Raw genomic sequence first — 19868 nt, forward strand, 5'->3', positions numbered from 1 at the left:
GGACCAGATATGAAAATGCATCAAACCTATGCATGCGACACATCAAACCACGGCATTTTCGATAACCTGATGAGCGGTAAGCAGAAAAATAGTCTAAGACCATATCTGAACCGGTAGTGTTCCGGAACCGGTTCCGGGTGTCCCGCCGGAAGTGGCAAATATCAAAGTGAACCAAACCCATGCATGAGACACATCAAACCACGGCATTTTCGATAACCTGATGAGCGATAAGCAGGAAAATAGTCTCAGACCATATCTGAACCGGTAGTGTTCCCGAACCGGTTCTGGGCGGCCCACTGTAAGTGGCCAAATATACAATTGTACCAAACCCATGCAAGCGACACATCAAACCACGGCATTTTAGATGACCTGATGGGCAATGAGCAGGAAAATCATCTCAGACCATATCTGAACCGGTAGTGTTCAGGAACCGGTTCTAGGCGTCCCACTGGGAGTGGCCAAATATACAATTGAACCAAACCCATACATGCGACACATCAATCCACGGCATTTTCGATGACCTGATGGACAATGAGCAGGAAAACCATCTCAGATCATATCTGAACCAGTAGTGTTCCGGAACCCGTTCCGGGGTTTCCGTCGAAGTGGTTAAATCTGAAAGAGAAACAAACCCGTACACGCGTCACATCAAATAGCGGCTTTTTAAATTACCTGACGGTCAGCAAGTGTTTCGGAATCGGTTTTGAGTGGCCGGAAGAGGCCAAATGTAAAAGTGAACCAAATCCAGGCATGTGACACATCAAATCGTGGCTTTTGCGATAACCTGATGAACAGTTAGCTAGAAAATAGCCTTACGTCACTGGTAGTGGTCCGGAATTGGTTCAGAGAGTCCTGTCGAAATTGTCAAACCCTGCATGTGACACCTTCAATTTGCAGCGTTTTTGGTTAACCGATGAGCAGTTAACAAGACAATAATGTTAGACCATATTTGGTTCAGCCGGTAGTTACCCGGAATCAGATCCGGGTAGTAAAATGTAAAATTTAACCAAACCCATAGATGCGGTACATCAAATCACGACCAGTCTTGTAAACATTCGACACTTTTTACTAGAAATCCTCTACATAGAGATGAGCGGAAGTTACATACGTCGGTTCGGCAACGCTGCTTGTTTTGTTTACAACAGCTGCCAACACTTGCTTCAAAGCAAGATGTTCAAACTTTGTGCGTGACTTCGTTGTGGTTCAAGTGTTTTGTTTACATTTTCTAATTATGGCAGAATTTTTTTTTTTCAAAATTTTGTTGAAATAGCGGAGCAATCGAAGAAATCTGAAATTTATTGCAAAAGTGTTACGCTAATCATATCGGCAGAAGTGAAGCAAGAAGCAGCAATGGAAGTTTTTTCGACAAGTGCAGCAACAAAGTGTCGTCATAAGCATGAGCTTTTGAAAGCAGAATTAATAAATTTTTATCTTTTTACTAAACATACATATGCCGCCAATTTCTCGATATTAGAAATAAATAATTTTAATTTATTTAGTTCCGATTGCAATACCGTTCAAACGACGCCTTCCTACGAACGATAAGCATGTTCATTTGGCTCACACTTTGACAGTTCTCTCTGCACGATTGGCTCACAATAACTGCCTCCGCAGATCTCTATAATGTAGGATTACTACTTTTTACTACCTTCATTTCGTGGCCGCAGTCGGGTGTCAGTCGGCTTTGTTACATTCGTGCGCTATCGTTACCTCTTACCTACACACAACACGAGCAGTAGAACGAAGACTGATCACGACTTATCGACAGCCTGATGAAAAAATAGGGTCAGACCACATTAGATTCCCGGTAGTGTTGCGGGTTCAGCTGTGGCTTCGAAAGTGGTTAGAAGTAAAAGTGCAGCAAACCCATTCATGCGATATATCATATCGCGGTGATTAGGTAAAGGTGAATAAATAGCAATAAAATATTCTCAGACCATAATTGGGACAACCGGTAGTGTCATGGTCCATGACTCATGGAATCAGATCCGGCTATCCCACCGGAAATTACCAAGAATAAAAATTAACCAAACCCATTCATACGACACATCAGATCGCAGATTTTTTGATAATCTAATGAACGGTTAGCAAGAAAATAGCCTTAGATCACATTAGAGACTAGCTGTTGTGTAGCAGAACCAACGTTCATGTGAAAAATTAAATCGTGGCATTGTTTAATGGCCTGATAAACATTAGGTATGAACAACAGTGACGAATAGGTCTAAGTTCTCATATATGAGAACAAAATATAGACAAAACTAAAGCGATCTCATCAAATCGTACCATTTCAGGTTCCTAAGGTGTAAAGTTATAGCAGGATTGGTCAACGTTGAATGGAAAAATGAGAATTTGATCGCGTAAGCAGAAGATGGTGGCTGTTTTAAGGAATTTTGAGCTCTAAAACTATGTAAAATAAGTGTATTTGGTATGGGAAATTTGTTTGGAGTCCACCAGAGTATCCAAAATAGCGGTCCAAAGTCCAAGATAATGGCCCAGTATTCAAGTTAGTGCCTATTTTATAGGATTTTTAATTCTTGCATTATGGGCATATTTTGTATGAAAATATGTCCAGAATTCAAAATTTGTAATCAGAAAACCCAAGCTGTGCGCTGTTTCACAAGGTCTGCAATATGACTATAGTTTGAATGGGGAAAAATGCCGGTCTTCGTCCAAAACTGGTAACCAGAAAATCATAAACAACATGCCAAAATTCAATACGGCGACTATTTTATGTTATTTTAGGTGCAGAGTCCAAAAATGAATACCAGAACATCCAAGATGGTGTCTCAATGTTCAAGATGGCGGTTAGTTTAGTTGGGGTAGATATCTCCGGAGTCATAAAATGATGACCGGAAAATCTAAAATGACGTTTCAAAATTTTGCGGCTTCACGACACTTGTTTGGTTTGAGTTTTGGATCGTTGTCTTATATTTTCTGAATATTGGATGTTATGCTAATACAAAATGTATCCATATTGAGTAGATTTAGCAAGCAGTTTTCATTTTGTATTTATTTCAATGTCATCAACATGTCGCTCGAGTTTTGTTGAAAGGATATTTTAAAGCACGAGAAAGGCACCATCACCGCTAGGTGGATTAATTAGGGTTTTTTTTTGATTTTTTTTAATAACAGCAATATTTTTAAAATCGGTTTTCATGTACATTTAGAGGAAGGACCAAAATACGTGTACATCGCTGAGTGAAATGTTTCAAGAGTGCTAATAGTATTTTTTAAGAGTGCGACGGTTGAATATGACGTCATGCGTTCCATTGGTGTTGTTGGCATCGTGACGTCATGCTCGTTTGAATACAGAGTATAGCTAGTATGACACTTTTTGACCAATGCCAAATATTTGACCACTTTTGACAGTTAAATTTTGACCAAAGTGTACCTGGCAAACACAAATATTTGTCACTCTCTAAAAACGAATAGGGACAAACAGAGCCAAACAACCTACCAAAATTCATCTGTCAAAAGTGGTCAAATATTTGGCGTCTTAGCAAAGAGTGTAATAGCACCCTATGTCAGTTCGCTTTTATACAACGGATCCATCTACTATCATCATCATCATCATCCACTATCTATAGAGCGTAGCAACAATTGCGTTGTTGACAAGCACACGCTCGAAGCATTGCACGCGCATAATGCGAAACCATATAGGAAAAAACACAAGGTCCACTACACCAATGTTTTGGTTAGCACAATGAGAGCATAATATTTTGAAGGCCGCCCTGGTACTTCACAAGGCTGCGTTTGCGATTACGTATTCATTAGACCCTTCTAACCATTCATTCCTAGGCAAGGACTGGCGCTTGAGCCTAGCTATTTAGCACTGTAGTTGGAGGAAATGGCAATGCAGAACCCGTATCTTCCGGGAAGGTAAGCCCAGCTCCCTGGATTAGTGGGTTGCTGTCAGGCCCTGCGAGCCAGCCGTAAAAAGACAAGCACCGAAAAATCAACAAGAGAAGAATGCGAACCGATACCTATGACGACGACCACAGCGACGAAAAGGGGCTTGCGTTTGGAAGCTCGGTACGTGGAACTATAGATCTCTCAATTTCATCGGGAGCACCCGCATACTCGCCGATATAGGGTAAACAGGTATAATATGCCCCCCCCCCTAAACAGAAATGGCAATATATCTGAAACTGGTGCCTTATTCCATCTATTGTTCACTGCAAATCGTTGTTACTAATGTTAGTGAAGTGTTGCATGCGAACTTCGCCTTTGGAGAGGTGGCTATGGAAGCTTTGAAACGTTTTTCGAAAACGTTCCAAAATTTGCCTTTTCAAAACAAACGGGGCAATACGCCCCATCAAACGTTCAGGAAAACGTCCAGCCCCGTGATAAAACTGCCCCAGGGGATAATTCCACCACATGCTTATCCTAGGAAGGTCTTTCAACAAGTGTTTAACTGGATAAAAGTTGCAAAGTAACACAAGCGAACAGAACTAGCTTCGTTTACAATGAAGTCAGCTCACAAGAGGTAAAAATATTACGCCAAAAGCTTCGATTTCAGACTTTTTGATATTTGTATTGCTTTTCTGTACCAATCCATTAACAGACAAGCTTGATGGCAATAATTCTCCAATATTTAAGATTTTTAATCGATCACGCATGCGAAAAGCGCTTGATTCGCTAGAAAATGAAGAGGGGCGTGTTGCCCCGGTGGGGCACATTATACCCTTTTACCCTACTGAATGACTGCGGGTTCGGAATCGTAGCGCTGCAGGAGGTGTGTTGGACAGGATCTATGGTGCGAACGTTTAGAGGTTATCATACCATCTACCAGAGTTGCGGCAACACACGTGAGCTGGGAAAAGCTTTTATAGTGATGGGTGACATGCAGAGGCGCGTGATCGGTTGGTGGCCGATCGACGAAAGAATGTGCAGGTTGAGAGTCAAGGGCCGATTCTTCAACATCAGCATAATGCACGTGCATAGCCCTCACTTCGGAAGCACTGATGATGACAAAGACGCGCAGCTCGAACGCGAGTACGACCACTGCTCAAACCGCGACGTCAAGATCATCATAGGAGACCTAAACGCTCAGGTAGGCCAGGAGGAGGAATTCAGACCGACGATTGGAAAGTTTAGCGCTCACCAGCTGACGAACGAAAATGGCCTACGCCTTATCGATTTCGCCGCCTCTAAGAACATGGCCATTCGTAGCACTTTTTTTCAGCACAGCCTTCCGTATCGTTACACCTGGAGATCACCACAACAAACGGAATCGCAAATTGAACACGTTCTAATTGATAGACGGCACTTCTCCGTCATTATCGACGTCAGAACCTATCGCGGCGCAAACATCGACTCTGATCACTACTTGGTGATGGTTAAACTGCGTCCAGAACTCTCCGTTATTAAAAATGTACAGTACTGGCGGCCGCCCGGTACAATATAGAGCGACTGGAGCAACCGGATGTCGCCACCGCATACGCGCAAAATCTCGATACAGCGTTGCCGGACGAGGGTGTGCTCGATGTGGAGGACTACTAGAGCACAGTCAAAGCAGCCATCAACAACGCAACGATTGGTTCGACGAGTAGTGCAGAGTGGTTCTGGAGGAGAAAGACGCAGCGCGGGCGGTAATGCTGCAGCATGGAACCCGACAGAATGTGGAGCGATATAGACAGAAGCGGAAGCAACAGACCCGTCTCTTCCGGGAGAAAAGCGCCGCCTGGAAGAAGCGGAGTGCGAGGAAATGGAATTGCTGTGCCGTTCACATGAAACACGTAAGTTCTACCAGAAGCTCAACGCATCCCGCAAAGGCTACGTGCCGCAAGCCGAAATCTGCAGGGATAAGGACGGGAGCCTCCTGACGGACAAACGTGAGGTAATCGAAAGGTGGAAGCAGTACTTCGACGAGCACTTGAATGACGAAGAGAATGTAGGCGCGGAGTATCAAGGCAGCGGAGGAAATGACTATGTTGGTGCAGCAGAGGCCGGGAACGAACCAACTCCCACGCTGAGGGAAGTTAAGGATGCCATCCACCAGCTCAAAAACAACAAAGGACGGTATCGCAGCAGAACTCATCAAGATGGGCCCGGAAAAGTTGGCCACCTGTCTGCACCAGTTAGTAGTCAAGATCTGGGAAACCGAACGGCTACCGGAGGAGTGGAAGGAATGGATAATCTGTCCCTTCTACAAGAAAGGCGGCAAGTTAATGTATGAGAACTTTCGAGCGATCACCATTTTGAATACCGCCTACAAAGTGCTATCCCAGATCATCTTCCGTCGTCTTTCACCTAAAGTAAATGAGTTCATGGGATGTTACCAAGCCAGTTTCATCGACGGCCGGTCGACAACAGACCAGATCTTCACCGTACGGCAAATCCTCCAGAAATGCCGTGAATACCAGGTCCCAACGCACAACCTGTTCATCGACTTCAAGGCGGCATACGACAGTATCGACCGCATAGATCTATGGATAATCATGGACGAGAACAGCTATCCCGGGAAGCTCACCAGACTGATAAGAGCAACGATGGACGGTGTGCAGAACAGCGTAAGGATTTCAGGTGAACCATCCAGTTCATTTGAATCTCGACGGGGACTATGACAAGGTGATGGACTTTCCTGTCTACTATTAAACATTGCTCTGGAAGGTGTTATTTGATGAGCCGGGCTCAACAGCCGGGATACGATCTTCATGAAATCCGGCCAATTTGCGGATGATATGGATATTATTGCTGGAACATTTGGAACGGTGGCAGAGCTGTACACCCGCCTGAAACGTGAAGCAGCAAAGATTGGACAGGTGAATGCGGCTAAGACAAAGTACATGCTGGTAGGTGGGACTGAGCGAGACAGGGCAAGCCTTGGCAGCGATGTTACGATACACGGGGATATTTTCGAGGTGGTAGAAGAATTCGTCTACCTCGGTTCCTTGCCAACGGCTGGCAATAACTTGAACCATGACATATGAAGGCGGATCATCAGTGGAAGTCGTGTCTACTATGGGCTCCAGAAGAAACTGCGGTCCAAAAACATTCACCCACGCACCAAATGTATCATGTGCAAGACGCTAATAAGACCGGTGGTTCTCTACGGACACGAGACATGAACCATGCTCGAGGAGGACCTGCAAGCACTCGGAGTTTTCGAGCAATGCGTGCCAAGGACGATCTTCGGCGGCGTACAGGAGAACGGTATGTGGCGGAGAAGGATGAACCACGAGCTCTACGGTAAACCCAACATCCTGAAAGTGGCCAAAGCTGGACGGATACGGCGGGCAGGGCATGTTGCAAGAATGCCGGATAACAACCCTGTAAAGTTGATGTTTGTTTACCATCCGGTTGGTACAAGAAGGCGTGGAGCACAGAGAGCACGATAGGCGGAACAGGTGGAGCGTGATCTGGCGAGCGTTGGGCGTGACCGACGTTGGAGAGCTGCAGCTGCAAATAGAGTATTATGGCGGCAATTTGTTGATTTAGTGTTATCATGAATTTGATGTTGAACTAAATACATAAATGAAATGAATGAATGACCACTCTATGTGCCACAGTGTCATGTGTAAGGTTTGGTGAAAATTGAATTGAAATAGTCATGGAATAGACGGAAATAGAATTCGAACGATAAATTATTTTCGAATCCTAATATTTTAAGGAAATAATTGTGATATAATTCGATTAATATTGATTGATGCTCCGTGTGACGGAAATTAGATAAAACTCCTAGATGAAATGAGTTCTTTCAATGTATATCCGTTATCTGAAACTTGAATGTCAAGTTTTACTACCAAAAACTTTTACATATTATTAATAAACAACTGGCTATTCACTGAATTTGCCATCCTTAGTCATCCAAGAAAACTAATCAGATAAAACAAGTTAATTAACTTATAAACGAACATTAAAATTAATCATTAAAAAGAATATCGCTTTCAAAATAGGTCAACGTTTCAACCCGCCCCATGGCGTGATGTAGCAAATGTACACTGAAAGACGGTTTGCAGTAATGACAAGCATAAAAATGTTTTTAAATTTACCATGGCAAAACATGATCATCGACCCACTAACGCTTCTTGTGTGCGTTTTGTTTCTTCTCACATCAACCGGTTCGATAGCCGAGTGATAGCGTGCGAGCCTGGTGATGTCAAGGTTCTTGGTTCGAATCCGGTTTCCAACAGAAACTTTTTTTAATTGAAAATCGAGTCCATGGTTAAATAGAAATCATAATTCTGTTGAATTGAAACGAAACTCAGTCTGCACAAATTTAGTGGCGTTGTGTATTTAAATTGACCCTCAGAATAGTAATTTTCACCGCAAGCCGCCGTTCAGTGTAGTCATCAATGACCAACCACGAATCAGCTGTTGCATGTGCTGTGGTGGATACCTAGTAGAAATTCTTTTACGTGCGTTCATGATGTTCGTTGAAAGATCGTGACTCTGTTGTGCGGCGACATGCGCAGGCAGACACAGGCAGGAAGTGATTTGATTGACCGCGCTGCTGGTTGAATCATTTGAGCATGAAGAAGGTTGGGCTGGGTCCATTACTGCGGTCAGTGTCGTGCGTTTGAAGTGTGGTGAAGCCGTTCATGGTTGCCTGGAGATGTCCAGGTGCCGGTGTGACTCAGAGCACTATTAAAGGTAAAAAATAAAAGAAAGGGTATCATTTTCGAAAAGTTAGCTAACTTGTTAATTTTAGTTAGTTAGCTTTTATTTTTAACAAAAATTTAGGAAGAGGGTTTGTATCGAACATTCTATCCTATCATAATTGTTATTAAGAATAATGAGGATGAAGAAGTACTCATATATATTTGTGTAAGAGAAACTATGTATCATTTACGTGTCAGTCACCTTTATCAGCAGCTACAACAGGTCGGACACACAGTTGAACTCATTCCAAGATAAAACCGGTGCTCGCGTGCCGACGACCGATCAGTGATGCTATCTTTCGAATCGCCATTAACGACACAAATCATTACCTTCGTTAACAGTGATAACTTGGCAGCCAGCCCTAATCAGTGTACTTCTACAACGGCTTTGATATTACCTTAGCGGGATATTTATAATCGACATAATCAGTCACTTCCTCTCGGTTACCCAGCAATTAAACCGGAGTCATGAATTAGGGCTCATACGTATAAACATTGTTTGACATTTCAAATTGGTTCTATTTGCTTGATGGGTTCTCAAGAAATTTCTTATTCATTTCTAGACCATATTACCACCTTCCATATTGCTCGGCAAAACAGACACATTTTGGAATATTTTAACTGAAAACGCCCAAAATGCTTATTATCCACTAAATATAATTCCCAACCGCTACCCCATCAACACACAAGCGACACATCCAATCATTCACAATAGCACTTATAAACCGACCGTGTGCAGCAGATTCTGGTTTCCCATGGCAAAGTAATTAAATTTCCCTTTTCGTTTTCTCTTTCGCTCAAATCCACAGGTTGCGAAAATGCGGCTCCCTCGCCGGGTGGTGAACTAAAAAGTGAGGACTGGCTCACTCACCTGCACGACCCAGCCATCGTGATTAGAGCTCCGTAGAGCTTGATTTAGTGCCGAGCGAGAGACAGTCGCAGCAGTAGCCGAACTTCCCGAACCTCCACACCTCCTCGCCCCCACAGAATGCCGCTACCGAAACGGCTGGTCCAGCCGGTGTACGTCGCCCGGTCGGTGTACGTGCGGGAGGAACTTCCGGCCGAGCTTGAAACCGTAACCAACACCACCCTCACTAACATCGTGCGCCAGCTGTCGTCGCTGTCCAAACATGCCGAGGATCTGTTTGGCGAGCTGACGCGGGACGCCGGCAATCTAGCCGAGCGGGCTAATTCGCTGCAGGCACGGATCGATAGGCTAGCAATTAAGGTGACCCAATTAGATAGCACGGTGGAGGAAGTTTCACTGCAGGACATCCAGCTGAAGAAAGCCTTCAAGAGTGCCACCGTGTTTGATCAGCAGATATTCTCCCGGTCGACGATGCCGACCGCGATGCTGGAAGTGTACCAGGTGAGTTTGCTAATTGCACCTTTGTGCGTTTCCATAAGGGTATCTATTTTTCTGTTCTTAGTTTGTATCTCTTTTATTCAGCATTATCAATTAATGATGGATCTGTCGACAATATGCGTCATGGTACTCTATTGTACAGTAAAATCTGTCATCGTTCTAAATATTCTCCTGTAATAACCATATTATTCGCAAAACAGACAGATTCACCTGATTTCGTTATAATTGTGATCCGGTTGTTCAACAGTCCCGTCTTATTCAGGGTGTCTACTACCTGGGAAAAGCTGGAAAACCTGAATCTTCTCAGAAGTAGATTTTTGTGGAGAGCTCAGCATAAATCCTAGTAGAATCCCCTCGAATATGTATTCCTAGATCTAGCAGGTATTTGTGGCGAGCCGACGATTTAGATAAGCTGTTGAAAATTCCATGTGGATGTGGATGAATCTGAAAGTTGAAATCCATCTAAAACCTCTGCTAGTAGGTACAAGGATTTTTCCAGAAATTCTGTCTTTTCTAGAAATACCTCTTGGTGTTATCCAGGATTTCTTACAAGATTCCTTTCGTATTGCATTTGAATTAACTCTCGCATATTCTTTCGGATGCTTTCAGTTTTCAGTTTTTCCACATATTTAAGTTGTTTTTCTGGGATTCTTTCTTTTGAATTTTTCGAGATTCCTAAATACCTACAGAATCTCAATTTAGAATTTTGTTCAGAGGTTTCTCCGGTATTGTTCCCAGTGTTCCTCTTGGGATTCATCTTGCGTTTTGTCCAAATTCATTTTCGTGGGATTTCCATCAGGATTTATCCCCAGATCTTCATAAGACTTTTTCTAAGGATGTATCACAAATTTCCTGGAGCTTCTTTTGGGATTCTTCGTATTTTCTTCCGTGATTCTTTCCGGTATTCCGGTGTTGGGACTTCCCGAGATCTTCGCGACATTCTTTCCAGTATTGCTACATGAGTCATTATTGGGATTTCCACTGAATCTCTTCCAAGTATTTTCACGAAATTTCTGCAGGAGTTCCTCCTGAGATGTCTTTTTGAACTATTTTTTTCTGAATATACCCTGGACTTTCTATTTTTTTTTTTCGGAGTGCTATCTGGGATTTCTGCAGGAGCTTTTTCTAGGCCTTTTCTCATAATTGTTTTCAGATTTCTTGCAACCTGTGATTATGTTTACAGATTTTCTCGGTATTATTCCCAGAGCTTTTTTCGGAATGCCTACAAGAAATTGTCTTGAAATCCTGTATGCTCTTATTAGGATTGCTTTAATCGTTGCGTTGGAATGAAATATAAAGAAAATTTGAGAAGAAACACGAAAATGTGCAAGAAAAATCCGGAAAGAACTACAAACTCAGTTCAGCTCGGCTAATTTCCATTCTTTTGTCGAGATTCGTACAGCTGAGCGCTCGGCAATCGCAATTCAACTGAGATATCAGCAAAAACATGAGTTTCAGCAGCACCCATGGGTGCCGATATCATCAAATATTAAACGTCAAGCGTTTAGCCAAGTTTTCAGCTAATGTACTTTAACCGAGATTTGCACAGCCGTTCTCGGCGTTCTGTATCAAGTGTTTACGGAACGGACGAAATTTCTCGAGAAAATACAAGAAAAATGTCGGAAAGCTCTGGATGAATAAATCATGAATGGATGAAAAGCAATTGCGGAAAGAGATACTTCTGAAGGAACTCAACATGAATTATGGAAGGATCTCCGGGAGTAATCCAGCGAAAAACTCTGGAAGCATTCGGGAAAATCTCTAAAAGAAATGCCGGGGTCTCCAGCAGATACTGCGTGAAAAAATCCTACAGAATACTCTGGGAGGATCTCTAGTAGAAATCCCAGGAACAACTCTCAGAAATCCTGAAAGAACATTGAAAAAAAAATCTCGGAAGAAGGAACTATCTAAAGGAGAAAATACGTAAAAAGCTCTGGATGGAAACCTGGGAGAACTGGAGAAAACCAGTAAAAAAAACTCTAGCAAACCACTAGGAAAAAGAAAGGGATGAATTCAAGGAGAATACACGGGAAGAAGTCTGTGAGAGACTGCGAAAGAATTTGAAGGAAAAATTACGGTAGAAATCCAAGGAAGAGCTTTGGAAGAAATTCAAGGAAGAATCAAGAATAGAATTCCTAAATCTTTAAATAAATTCACCACCAGCATCCGCCCGGTATAAGAAGACGTAGAGCGCAGCGAGCTAGGTGAGTCGACCAAGTGGAGGACGATCTGCGGACCCTACGAAGAGTGCGGAACTGGAGACAAACAGCCATGGACCGAGTGGAATGGAGGCGGCTACTATGTACAGCAGAGGCCACCCCGGCCTTAGTCTGACCGCTCTCTCTGACCAGCACAGATATCAGACATCGAAGTACAGTTGTAAAAGTGTGTAAGGAATTTGAAGGTCGTAAACGTCTGTGAGGTTACTTATTGGACCTTTAAATATTTTTCCTGATTTTTTGGAGTGTTTGGATACCATTAATTTAGAAGGAATTTTCAGCGGAAATTTAAATTGACCCAAAAGGACTCTGGTTCTTGCAATCCTTCCATAAGAAGTCTGGGAAAAAATCTGGAAAATATCCTTAACCAATTTTTGTTTTTTCTTAGGAGTTTAAAAAACCTGGAAGACTCTATTGTGTTTTGATGGAATTTATTAGATAATAATTCTTGAATTAAAGGAGAATATTTTTATTACCGATTTTTGTACTTATTCCTGTATAATTTTTGAAACGTCTATAAATTTGATAAAATGTAGGTTTATTATTGAATTATTAACTTTCATTGGTCCTCTTTAACTTGCTGTTAACTGTCATCAGTACTTCATAGCATAGTATTGGCAACTGTACACATCGCGGGTAGCTATACAATGCTCAGGTTCATTTGCCTTTAAAAGTCTAACAAGTAGTGTCGCTAAAAGAACAAGCATCACATTGTATATCTGGCCACGTCCTTAGAAACACTACAAAATAGAAGGAATATTAGTTTAACGTCTACTTCAGACGTCGGGTTCTGGTGGGTCGGCCACACTCTACGCAGGGGTGGAAACGAAATCTGCATACATGCGTTACACTGGAACTCAGCAGGCCATCGCAGCAGAGGCAGACCCAGAGGCTCATGGTGGCACAGCTTCAATAACGAAATCAAGCAAGTCGACAGAAATTTGACCTGGCCACAGATCAAGACGATGGCTGGCAATTGCCCAGGATGGAAATCTTTTAACCCTCTAATACCCAAATTTTTGATTTTGATCTAAATATCATTTTTCGTCATCTAAAATCGATTTAAACATGTTTTGGAAGATGATTCTTTTTAATTCTCGATTTCGTGAATTTCAGTTTTTGATTTTTCTAATTTTTATTTTTGAACATCCTCACACTTTTATATTTTTCCTGGAGGCCAATTTGGGGTACGGATTTTTTGAGATGAAAACATTTTGAGATTGTATGATTATTGTTGAAATATTATTATTTTAAATTTTTTCCACAGAAAATTTTATTTTCCGTGTAATTTTAAAGAAAGCAATTTTAGAGTGTATTCGATTCCCTTAAACTATTAAGGTGAATCGGGACGCTGTGTTATTTTTCCTATCTTTCCTCTCTTTCTAACAATTTGCCTCGCGATTTTGAAGATGGTAATCTCGATTTCTATCCCACAGATGAGGCTGAAAAACAATCAGCATATGAACTGCAAGTGAGCATACACAATGATAGATTTTTGTTCCATTATATGAAGTAGAATCTGAGATTACCATCTTAGAAGAAACAGAGCAATGGAGGATATTTCCTCGACCGTCCCGTCCGCCCTTAAACAAGGATAGAATGATTTGGGAAAAATTTTAAATATGTCAATTGTAGTGATTCAATACAAAATAAACAATGAATTCTAAATAGTGACTAAAACATAAATTTTCAATGATTTAAAAAAAATGTAAATACGCTTTAAAATACACTAAAAACCATTTTGAGATATACAGAACAGTCCTAAATATCAGCCAAAAATATAAAAAAATGATTTTCCACGAAACAAAAATTACAAAAATGCTCCAACTATACCCCGTCTAAAGGCGGGATTGGGTATTAGAGGGTTAATTCGGCCCTCTGCACCACCGTGGGAGCCCAGGACTGAAAGTAGTCTTCAGACGATACATGGCACTCAAACTCTCTATAAACGTTGCAGACAAGGAAATTATGTTAGTAGGATGGGATTACTATGAGGAGCTCAATTCGACAGTCTAGAGCGCAGTTGACATTCGATGGATGGTTTGCAGATCTGTTAAATGAACTTACCTTGATATTCCTGAAAGAGACATACACATCTGCATTTCGAAATTGAAGGGGCCGAAAGATTGAGGCAACCAATCAACTTTTGACAAACAAATAGCGAACGCGGTCGATTATGCTGCGACACTCACCCCTTACCAGAGTGATGCATGCACAGCAAGGAATAACACAAGTCAGGAAGTTCTTTCGCGATTTCTCCAGAAATATATTCTTGGACTTGTCCAGGAAGGAACTGAGGTCTCTGAGAGAGCTCTTTTAGAGATTATTCCAGAGGTCAGTCTCAGGATTCTTTCAGAATCTCCATCTGGGATTCTTGCAGCAGTCTCTTGTGAGATCTGTCAAACGATCCAAACGGAGATTCTCCCAAGAGTTCTTAGTGGGAGTTCCATTCGAGACTCTTCCAAGAATTCCAACAGAAACTCCCCCAGGAATTCCTCTATGAACTCATTTAGCTTCTCCAAGAATCACTCCAGTTTTCCCAGGGAGCTTCTTCAGAGATTCATCCAGCAGCTTATTTAGGATGCGTTCCGAAGTTTCTTTGGGGTCCTTCCAAAAGTTTTTTTTTCCTGAGAAACCTAAAGAGCCTCCATCTGGGATTTCTCCAGCAACTGCTTCGAGGATTCCTCCCATGAACTCTCTATGATTTCCTCCGGGAAAACCCAGGAATCCCGGATTCCTTCAAGTATTCTTTCCGATATTGCTCCAGGAATTCCTTCCAAGATTCTTTCTGAGATTCTTCAGATTCATCTGTCCTAGAATTTACTTCATGGATTTCTGCTGGCGTATTTTTGAGGTTCATTTAGTTCTTTTTGGAATGTCTCCAGCGTTTTTTTTTCATCAGTCATCAGCCCTTCAAATGCATATAAAATAATAAATCACAAATAAATGACGTACAACATAGAACATAAATAGTGCCCAGTTATCCAAATGGATATCGAAGTTCGATCCCAGGATGACGAGGCTTCATAATTATTCTTGGTGCAATTATTCATCCTGTAATCGTTTTATATAGCAGATTGCCTTTCATTCGCAGCATTTGTTGCTTACACAGCTTGTGTTTGGTCTAGCGCAAGGTATTTCTATTTCTAAGGAAACATCTCAAGCCTAACTTTACCAAACACCATATGTTACACATGTAAACAGAGATTTTCACATGAAGCGCTGAGTTTCGTTAAGGACTACTCTGCCCATAACCGCATAACAGTAACATTCGACAAAAATAGGCATTGGAGAAAATGGAACCCAAAGTTGCAACTTTGGATAGTACAGGAATAAATCGAATTTTTAAAAATTTCCCATACATTTGTCATCAGTCGTATACTGCCCCCACTCGCATAACAGTCCCATTTGACTTTTCATCAATTTTGAGTTAATGTTATGAATAGTCATCATTTTCGATGTACTTCCAAATACAATAATAAAAATTACGAATTTTTATGTCAATGTGTGAAAAAAATACCAAGTCATGAGCGTCCCATATCAAAAGTACCCGCATAACAGTCCCATCATGGATTTTTGTGTCACGAAACACAAAACTGAACAACTTTGTAGCAATTATAATATTTTTTACAGTTATATATTCATGTGCCAAGCAATCTGTGAAAGTTTCGAGATGATCGAAATATTTTTCAAATTTTGGCGATTTTTCAAAGTTTTATATGAAAACAAGTTTTCAAACTTCAAATGCCGTTTTCTCAATTCCTCCTTTTTGCAAATGGGACTGTTATGCGAGTGGGGGCAGTATAGCAATCAAATTTTCTACAGCACTACCTGTATGCTGGGGGAATTGTCAAAAAATAAATCGGACCACAGTATGATTGATGTCACGCTTCAAAGCCAGTCTATTTTCCTAGTGTGACTGTTATGCGGTCACATTGGTCAGTGAGACAAAATGACTTGGTATTTTTTTCAGAAATCCTAGAACAAACTTGATTTTTTTATTCATGTGGTCGAAAGCACTTGTGATTTGATGATGATCCCCAATATTAACTCAATACCAGCAAAATATGCAAATGTTACAAATATGCAGTTATGGGCAGTACCTGTATCACTCAGTTTTGGGGATAATTTGTGAATACCCGGATTGTTCACGTTTCTGAAATGCTAAATATATAAATTGCTATAGGAATTGCGAACTTCCCCTTCGAATTTCTCTGTTCATGGATTTTGTTAGATACGGTGTTTGGTAAAGTTAGGGTTGATCTTTATTCGGACTACAATACAAGACCGTCTGCATTTTAATGTCCGTGTTAGGTGACGGTTAGCGTGTCTGGTACTTGATCATTGCCCGAAACAAATGTTAACGATCAGGGACATCTTTATAAATCAATGTATAATCAGCGGCATCTAGGTAACGATTTTTTCGGCAGTCAAGTTCGCAGATTGTGGAAGATACTCGGTACCCAAGAACATATTTTTTTATTGATGTTCCAGTGTAAGATCGGTGTAAGACGCTAAAAATAATGGAAAAAATGACAAACCACGCGAAAAAAAAACACCGTAATGAATATTTTTTGGTACCGGATTGGACACACACAACTCAATGGTTTTCTTTGGAAGTTAGTCTATGGTGTATTGTATAATAAAAGTAACCAACAAAATGTTCACAAATAATTTCAAACGTAACATACTCCATGTAACAATCGAAGAAATTCTCATGAATCGGAGAATGCTATTTCTCGACTACACTCACTTCCTTGTACCGCTAGATATTTTTCCGAGTACCATACACTAACATGCTGCTTCTAGCAACGTTCTTCCCATCCGTCACCGTCACCTTTCACTCCTCATCGAACCAACCGTTTCTGGACCGTCTTTAAGCATTACCTATCTCGCGCTGTACTTCGAGAAGGAGGGGGTGCGTTTGCTAAGCGTTCCAATAGCTCCCTCCTTAAGTTGTCCTCTAACTCTCTCTTTCGAGGGTTGCATCCTGGTTCAGTAAATACTATAAAGTCTTCTTTGAACTCAGGCTCTTGGGAACTCAACTTGTTGTTGGTCAATCCGTCATTTTCTCTGTAGTTCAAGCACGATTCGGGAGACAGTGGAAAATAAGGAATTCCACTTGTTCGTTCCCGTACACATCTTTTCAAGAATGTTGTACGGAATGATATCTCTACCGCACTCAAAGCGTTGGCATTCAAAGAGCACATGCTCCGCGCTCTCGTTTCAGTACTCGGGATACGCTGGAGAACCAGCTTTTCCGAATGTATGCAAATTTCACCTTAAGCACTCGTGGTCCAACAGAAATGGTGTCAAGTGAAAATTCACTTTGCCATTAGGCCTGCTCGTCCATTTAGACACTCTCGGTATGAGCTTGTGTATCTATTAGCCTGGTACACGGTTTATATGGGAAAATATAAAAAATGGAAAAACTCCAACTCCTGTATACTTTTTGAGTTCCGTTTTGGTCCCATATCAACTGTGCAAAGTTTCAGATCGATCAAAGAAACTATATTTTAGCGCCCGCCATTCTTAGTTTTTCATACGATTTACTAGTGGGAAAATTTACTTCTTCAAAGAAAAATCGCTTGAGGCCACCCATTAATCCATAAAAATAAATCGTTGAATGATTCCTGTAGATAACTTCACGAGGAATCAGACCTCCGAAGACCGCAAAGCGATGCGACATTCGTGGAAAAAGTTATTAAGCCTTACCCGATCGATAAAATGACGAGATTTTATTATTTATTGTTATTCCTTACATGTTAAACAGCGTTGGCATGTCATTCGGTTTTCAGTCAATAACTTTTTCCACGTTCCTTAGATCGCTTTGCGGTCTTCAGAGGGGTTGTTCCTCGCAAAATTTCCAACAGAAATCATTCATCGATATATTTTTAGGGGTTAAGGGGCAACCTGTGGCGATTTTTCTTTGAAAAAGTGATTTCCCCCATAGTAAATCGTATGAAAACTTAAAATGGCTGGCGCTAAAATATAGTTTCTCCGATCGAGCTGAAATTTTGCACAGATGATATGGGGCCAAAATGGAACTCAAAAAGTGTATAGGAGTAAAATGTCTTTTCGTGTCGTGTATCTATCTACCCTTACTGGAAGAATTCCACTCTCTCTTCCATCTCAGCACGAATGTTAGAAGTTCAGCTTGTCATCTTGTTAGGTAACCACTACCTGTTGTTCAGACTAGCGGTGGTTCACCATCAGCACCACCTCCGTTTTGTGGTGTGTGAATGCCAGCTGCCTCGACTCGACCTCATCCAGTCCTCCACTATATCGATCGCATGCGCCACTGTCAGCTCCACCAATCCTCTATAAACTAGTCGTATATCCGTCATCCACCAGGTCCTGGATTGACTCCTCAAGTACTCTCGTGGTGTTGTTGTCACTCCTATCTAATCCTCGGTATCGTAGAGGATCATCGTGCTCTGGAAGTAGCTCTCCAGTATTTGGCATAGGCTATCCGGAACTCCTAGGACCTAGGTGATGTATAGCGCTCTCGTTGGCGGACCAGCTGACACTTAAATGTGTCCTTCACGTTTAGCGTGACGAACGTGCAGTAGCGGATTCCTTTTTGCTGCTTTTGGAGCGTTGTCTTGGCCATTTTGGTTACTGACCTAAGAGCGTCCATCGTCGATCGACCCTTTCGGAAGCTGAACTAGTTATCCGAGAGCCCTGAATCATCAGACTCAACAGAATAATCCACTTCAGCGTCTACCCGGTGTTGCCCAGTAGACAAATAGGTCTTTACGCGAACTGGTCGCCCTAGGTGGCTTCCCGTGTTTAGGTAGTATAACCAATCTTTGTCATTACCACCTCTCCGGAAATTCACCTGTATCCAGGCACATCTGCATAGTCATTCTGAATATATCAGGACGAGCCTCGATGGCTGCCTGCCTTAATGAATAGTGCAGGAATACCATCTAGATCCGGTTCTTTTTGAGCAACTTAGCTATAACGATGAATTCCTTGATTGTCATAGGGGACGGGAGCCCATAATTTTGTGTTATGGCGAGAACAACTTGATCTTGTGCAGCATCTCGAGGGAGCGTTCTGAGGTGCCGACGAGCCCTTCGTTTTGGTAATGACTACCCTGTAGGCATCACCCCTGGGGTCGTATTGGCTACCTGGCAGAGGATATTGAAGCATGTCCGCTTACGAGCCTCAATCTGCTTGTCCAGTGCCAGTTTAGCAACCCTGTAGGCTTCATTTTGCTTCGTTCTACCCACATCGGTGCGAGCTCTTTGCGTCCTTCTTTTAGCTCTTAGCATCCGTGGGTTAGCACTGCCTCTTATGGAAACTGGGCTTAGAGCCGGATTAGCGCTAAGCAGGAGTCGTCATCTGATCCTACTTTTGCCCACTTAGTTGCTTAACCTTCCTTATGCATCATATTGGGAACAGCTCGCTGATGTAGTGTACGGTTTGGGTCAATAATGTCCCAAATGCAAAAGAAGGGTTAAGCTAGGTATAGATTGAGAACGTACTGTAATGCCTCGCTGTGGAGCGGACCTGGTGTGGTGGTTAGAACACTTGACTATCACCTGGGATCGAATCCCACTCGCGACATACTCACAAAATGTGGGTTCTTCCTTCGGAAGGGGTCCCGAGATGAACTAGCCTAGGGTTAAAAATCTCGTTAAATACAGACAAAAACAAAATGCCTCGATGTAA

The 19868-nt window shown here is 41.9% G+C and overlaps 2 protein-coding genes across 2 annotated transcripts in view; one reads left to right on the forward strand and one right to left on the reverse strand.

Annotated features, from left to right (window-relative positions):
- LOC109398704 (actin-binding protein WASF3) overlaps positions 1-19868 on the forward strand; it is a 110973-nt gene that overhangs the window by 71603 nt on the left and 19502 nt on the right. Inside the window, exon 3 of the mRNA XM_019671086.3 lies at positions 9413-9972. Within this exon, the coding sequence (XP_019526631.3) occupies positions 9592-9972 (381 nt within the window). The 5' untranslated portion in view covers positions 9413-9591. The remainder of the gene's footprint in view (positions 1-9412; positions 9973-19868) is intronic.
- Positions 8300-19868, reverse strand: part of LOC134287784 (YEATS domain-containing protein 4-like) — a 131888-nt gene continuing 120319 nt past the window's right edge. The window contains exon 4 of the mRNA XM_062850680.1: positions 8300-8586. The gene's annotated coding sequence lies outside the window, so the exon portion shown is untranslated. The remainder of the gene's footprint in view (positions 8587-19868) is intronic.

Source organism: Aedes albopictus, chromosome 2 (genome assembly GCF_035046485.1).
Source record: "Aedes albopictus strain Foshan chromosome 2, AalbF5, whole genome shotgun sequence".
NCBI lineage: Eukaryota > Metazoa > Arthropoda > Insecta > Diptera > Culicidae > Aedes > Aedes albopictus.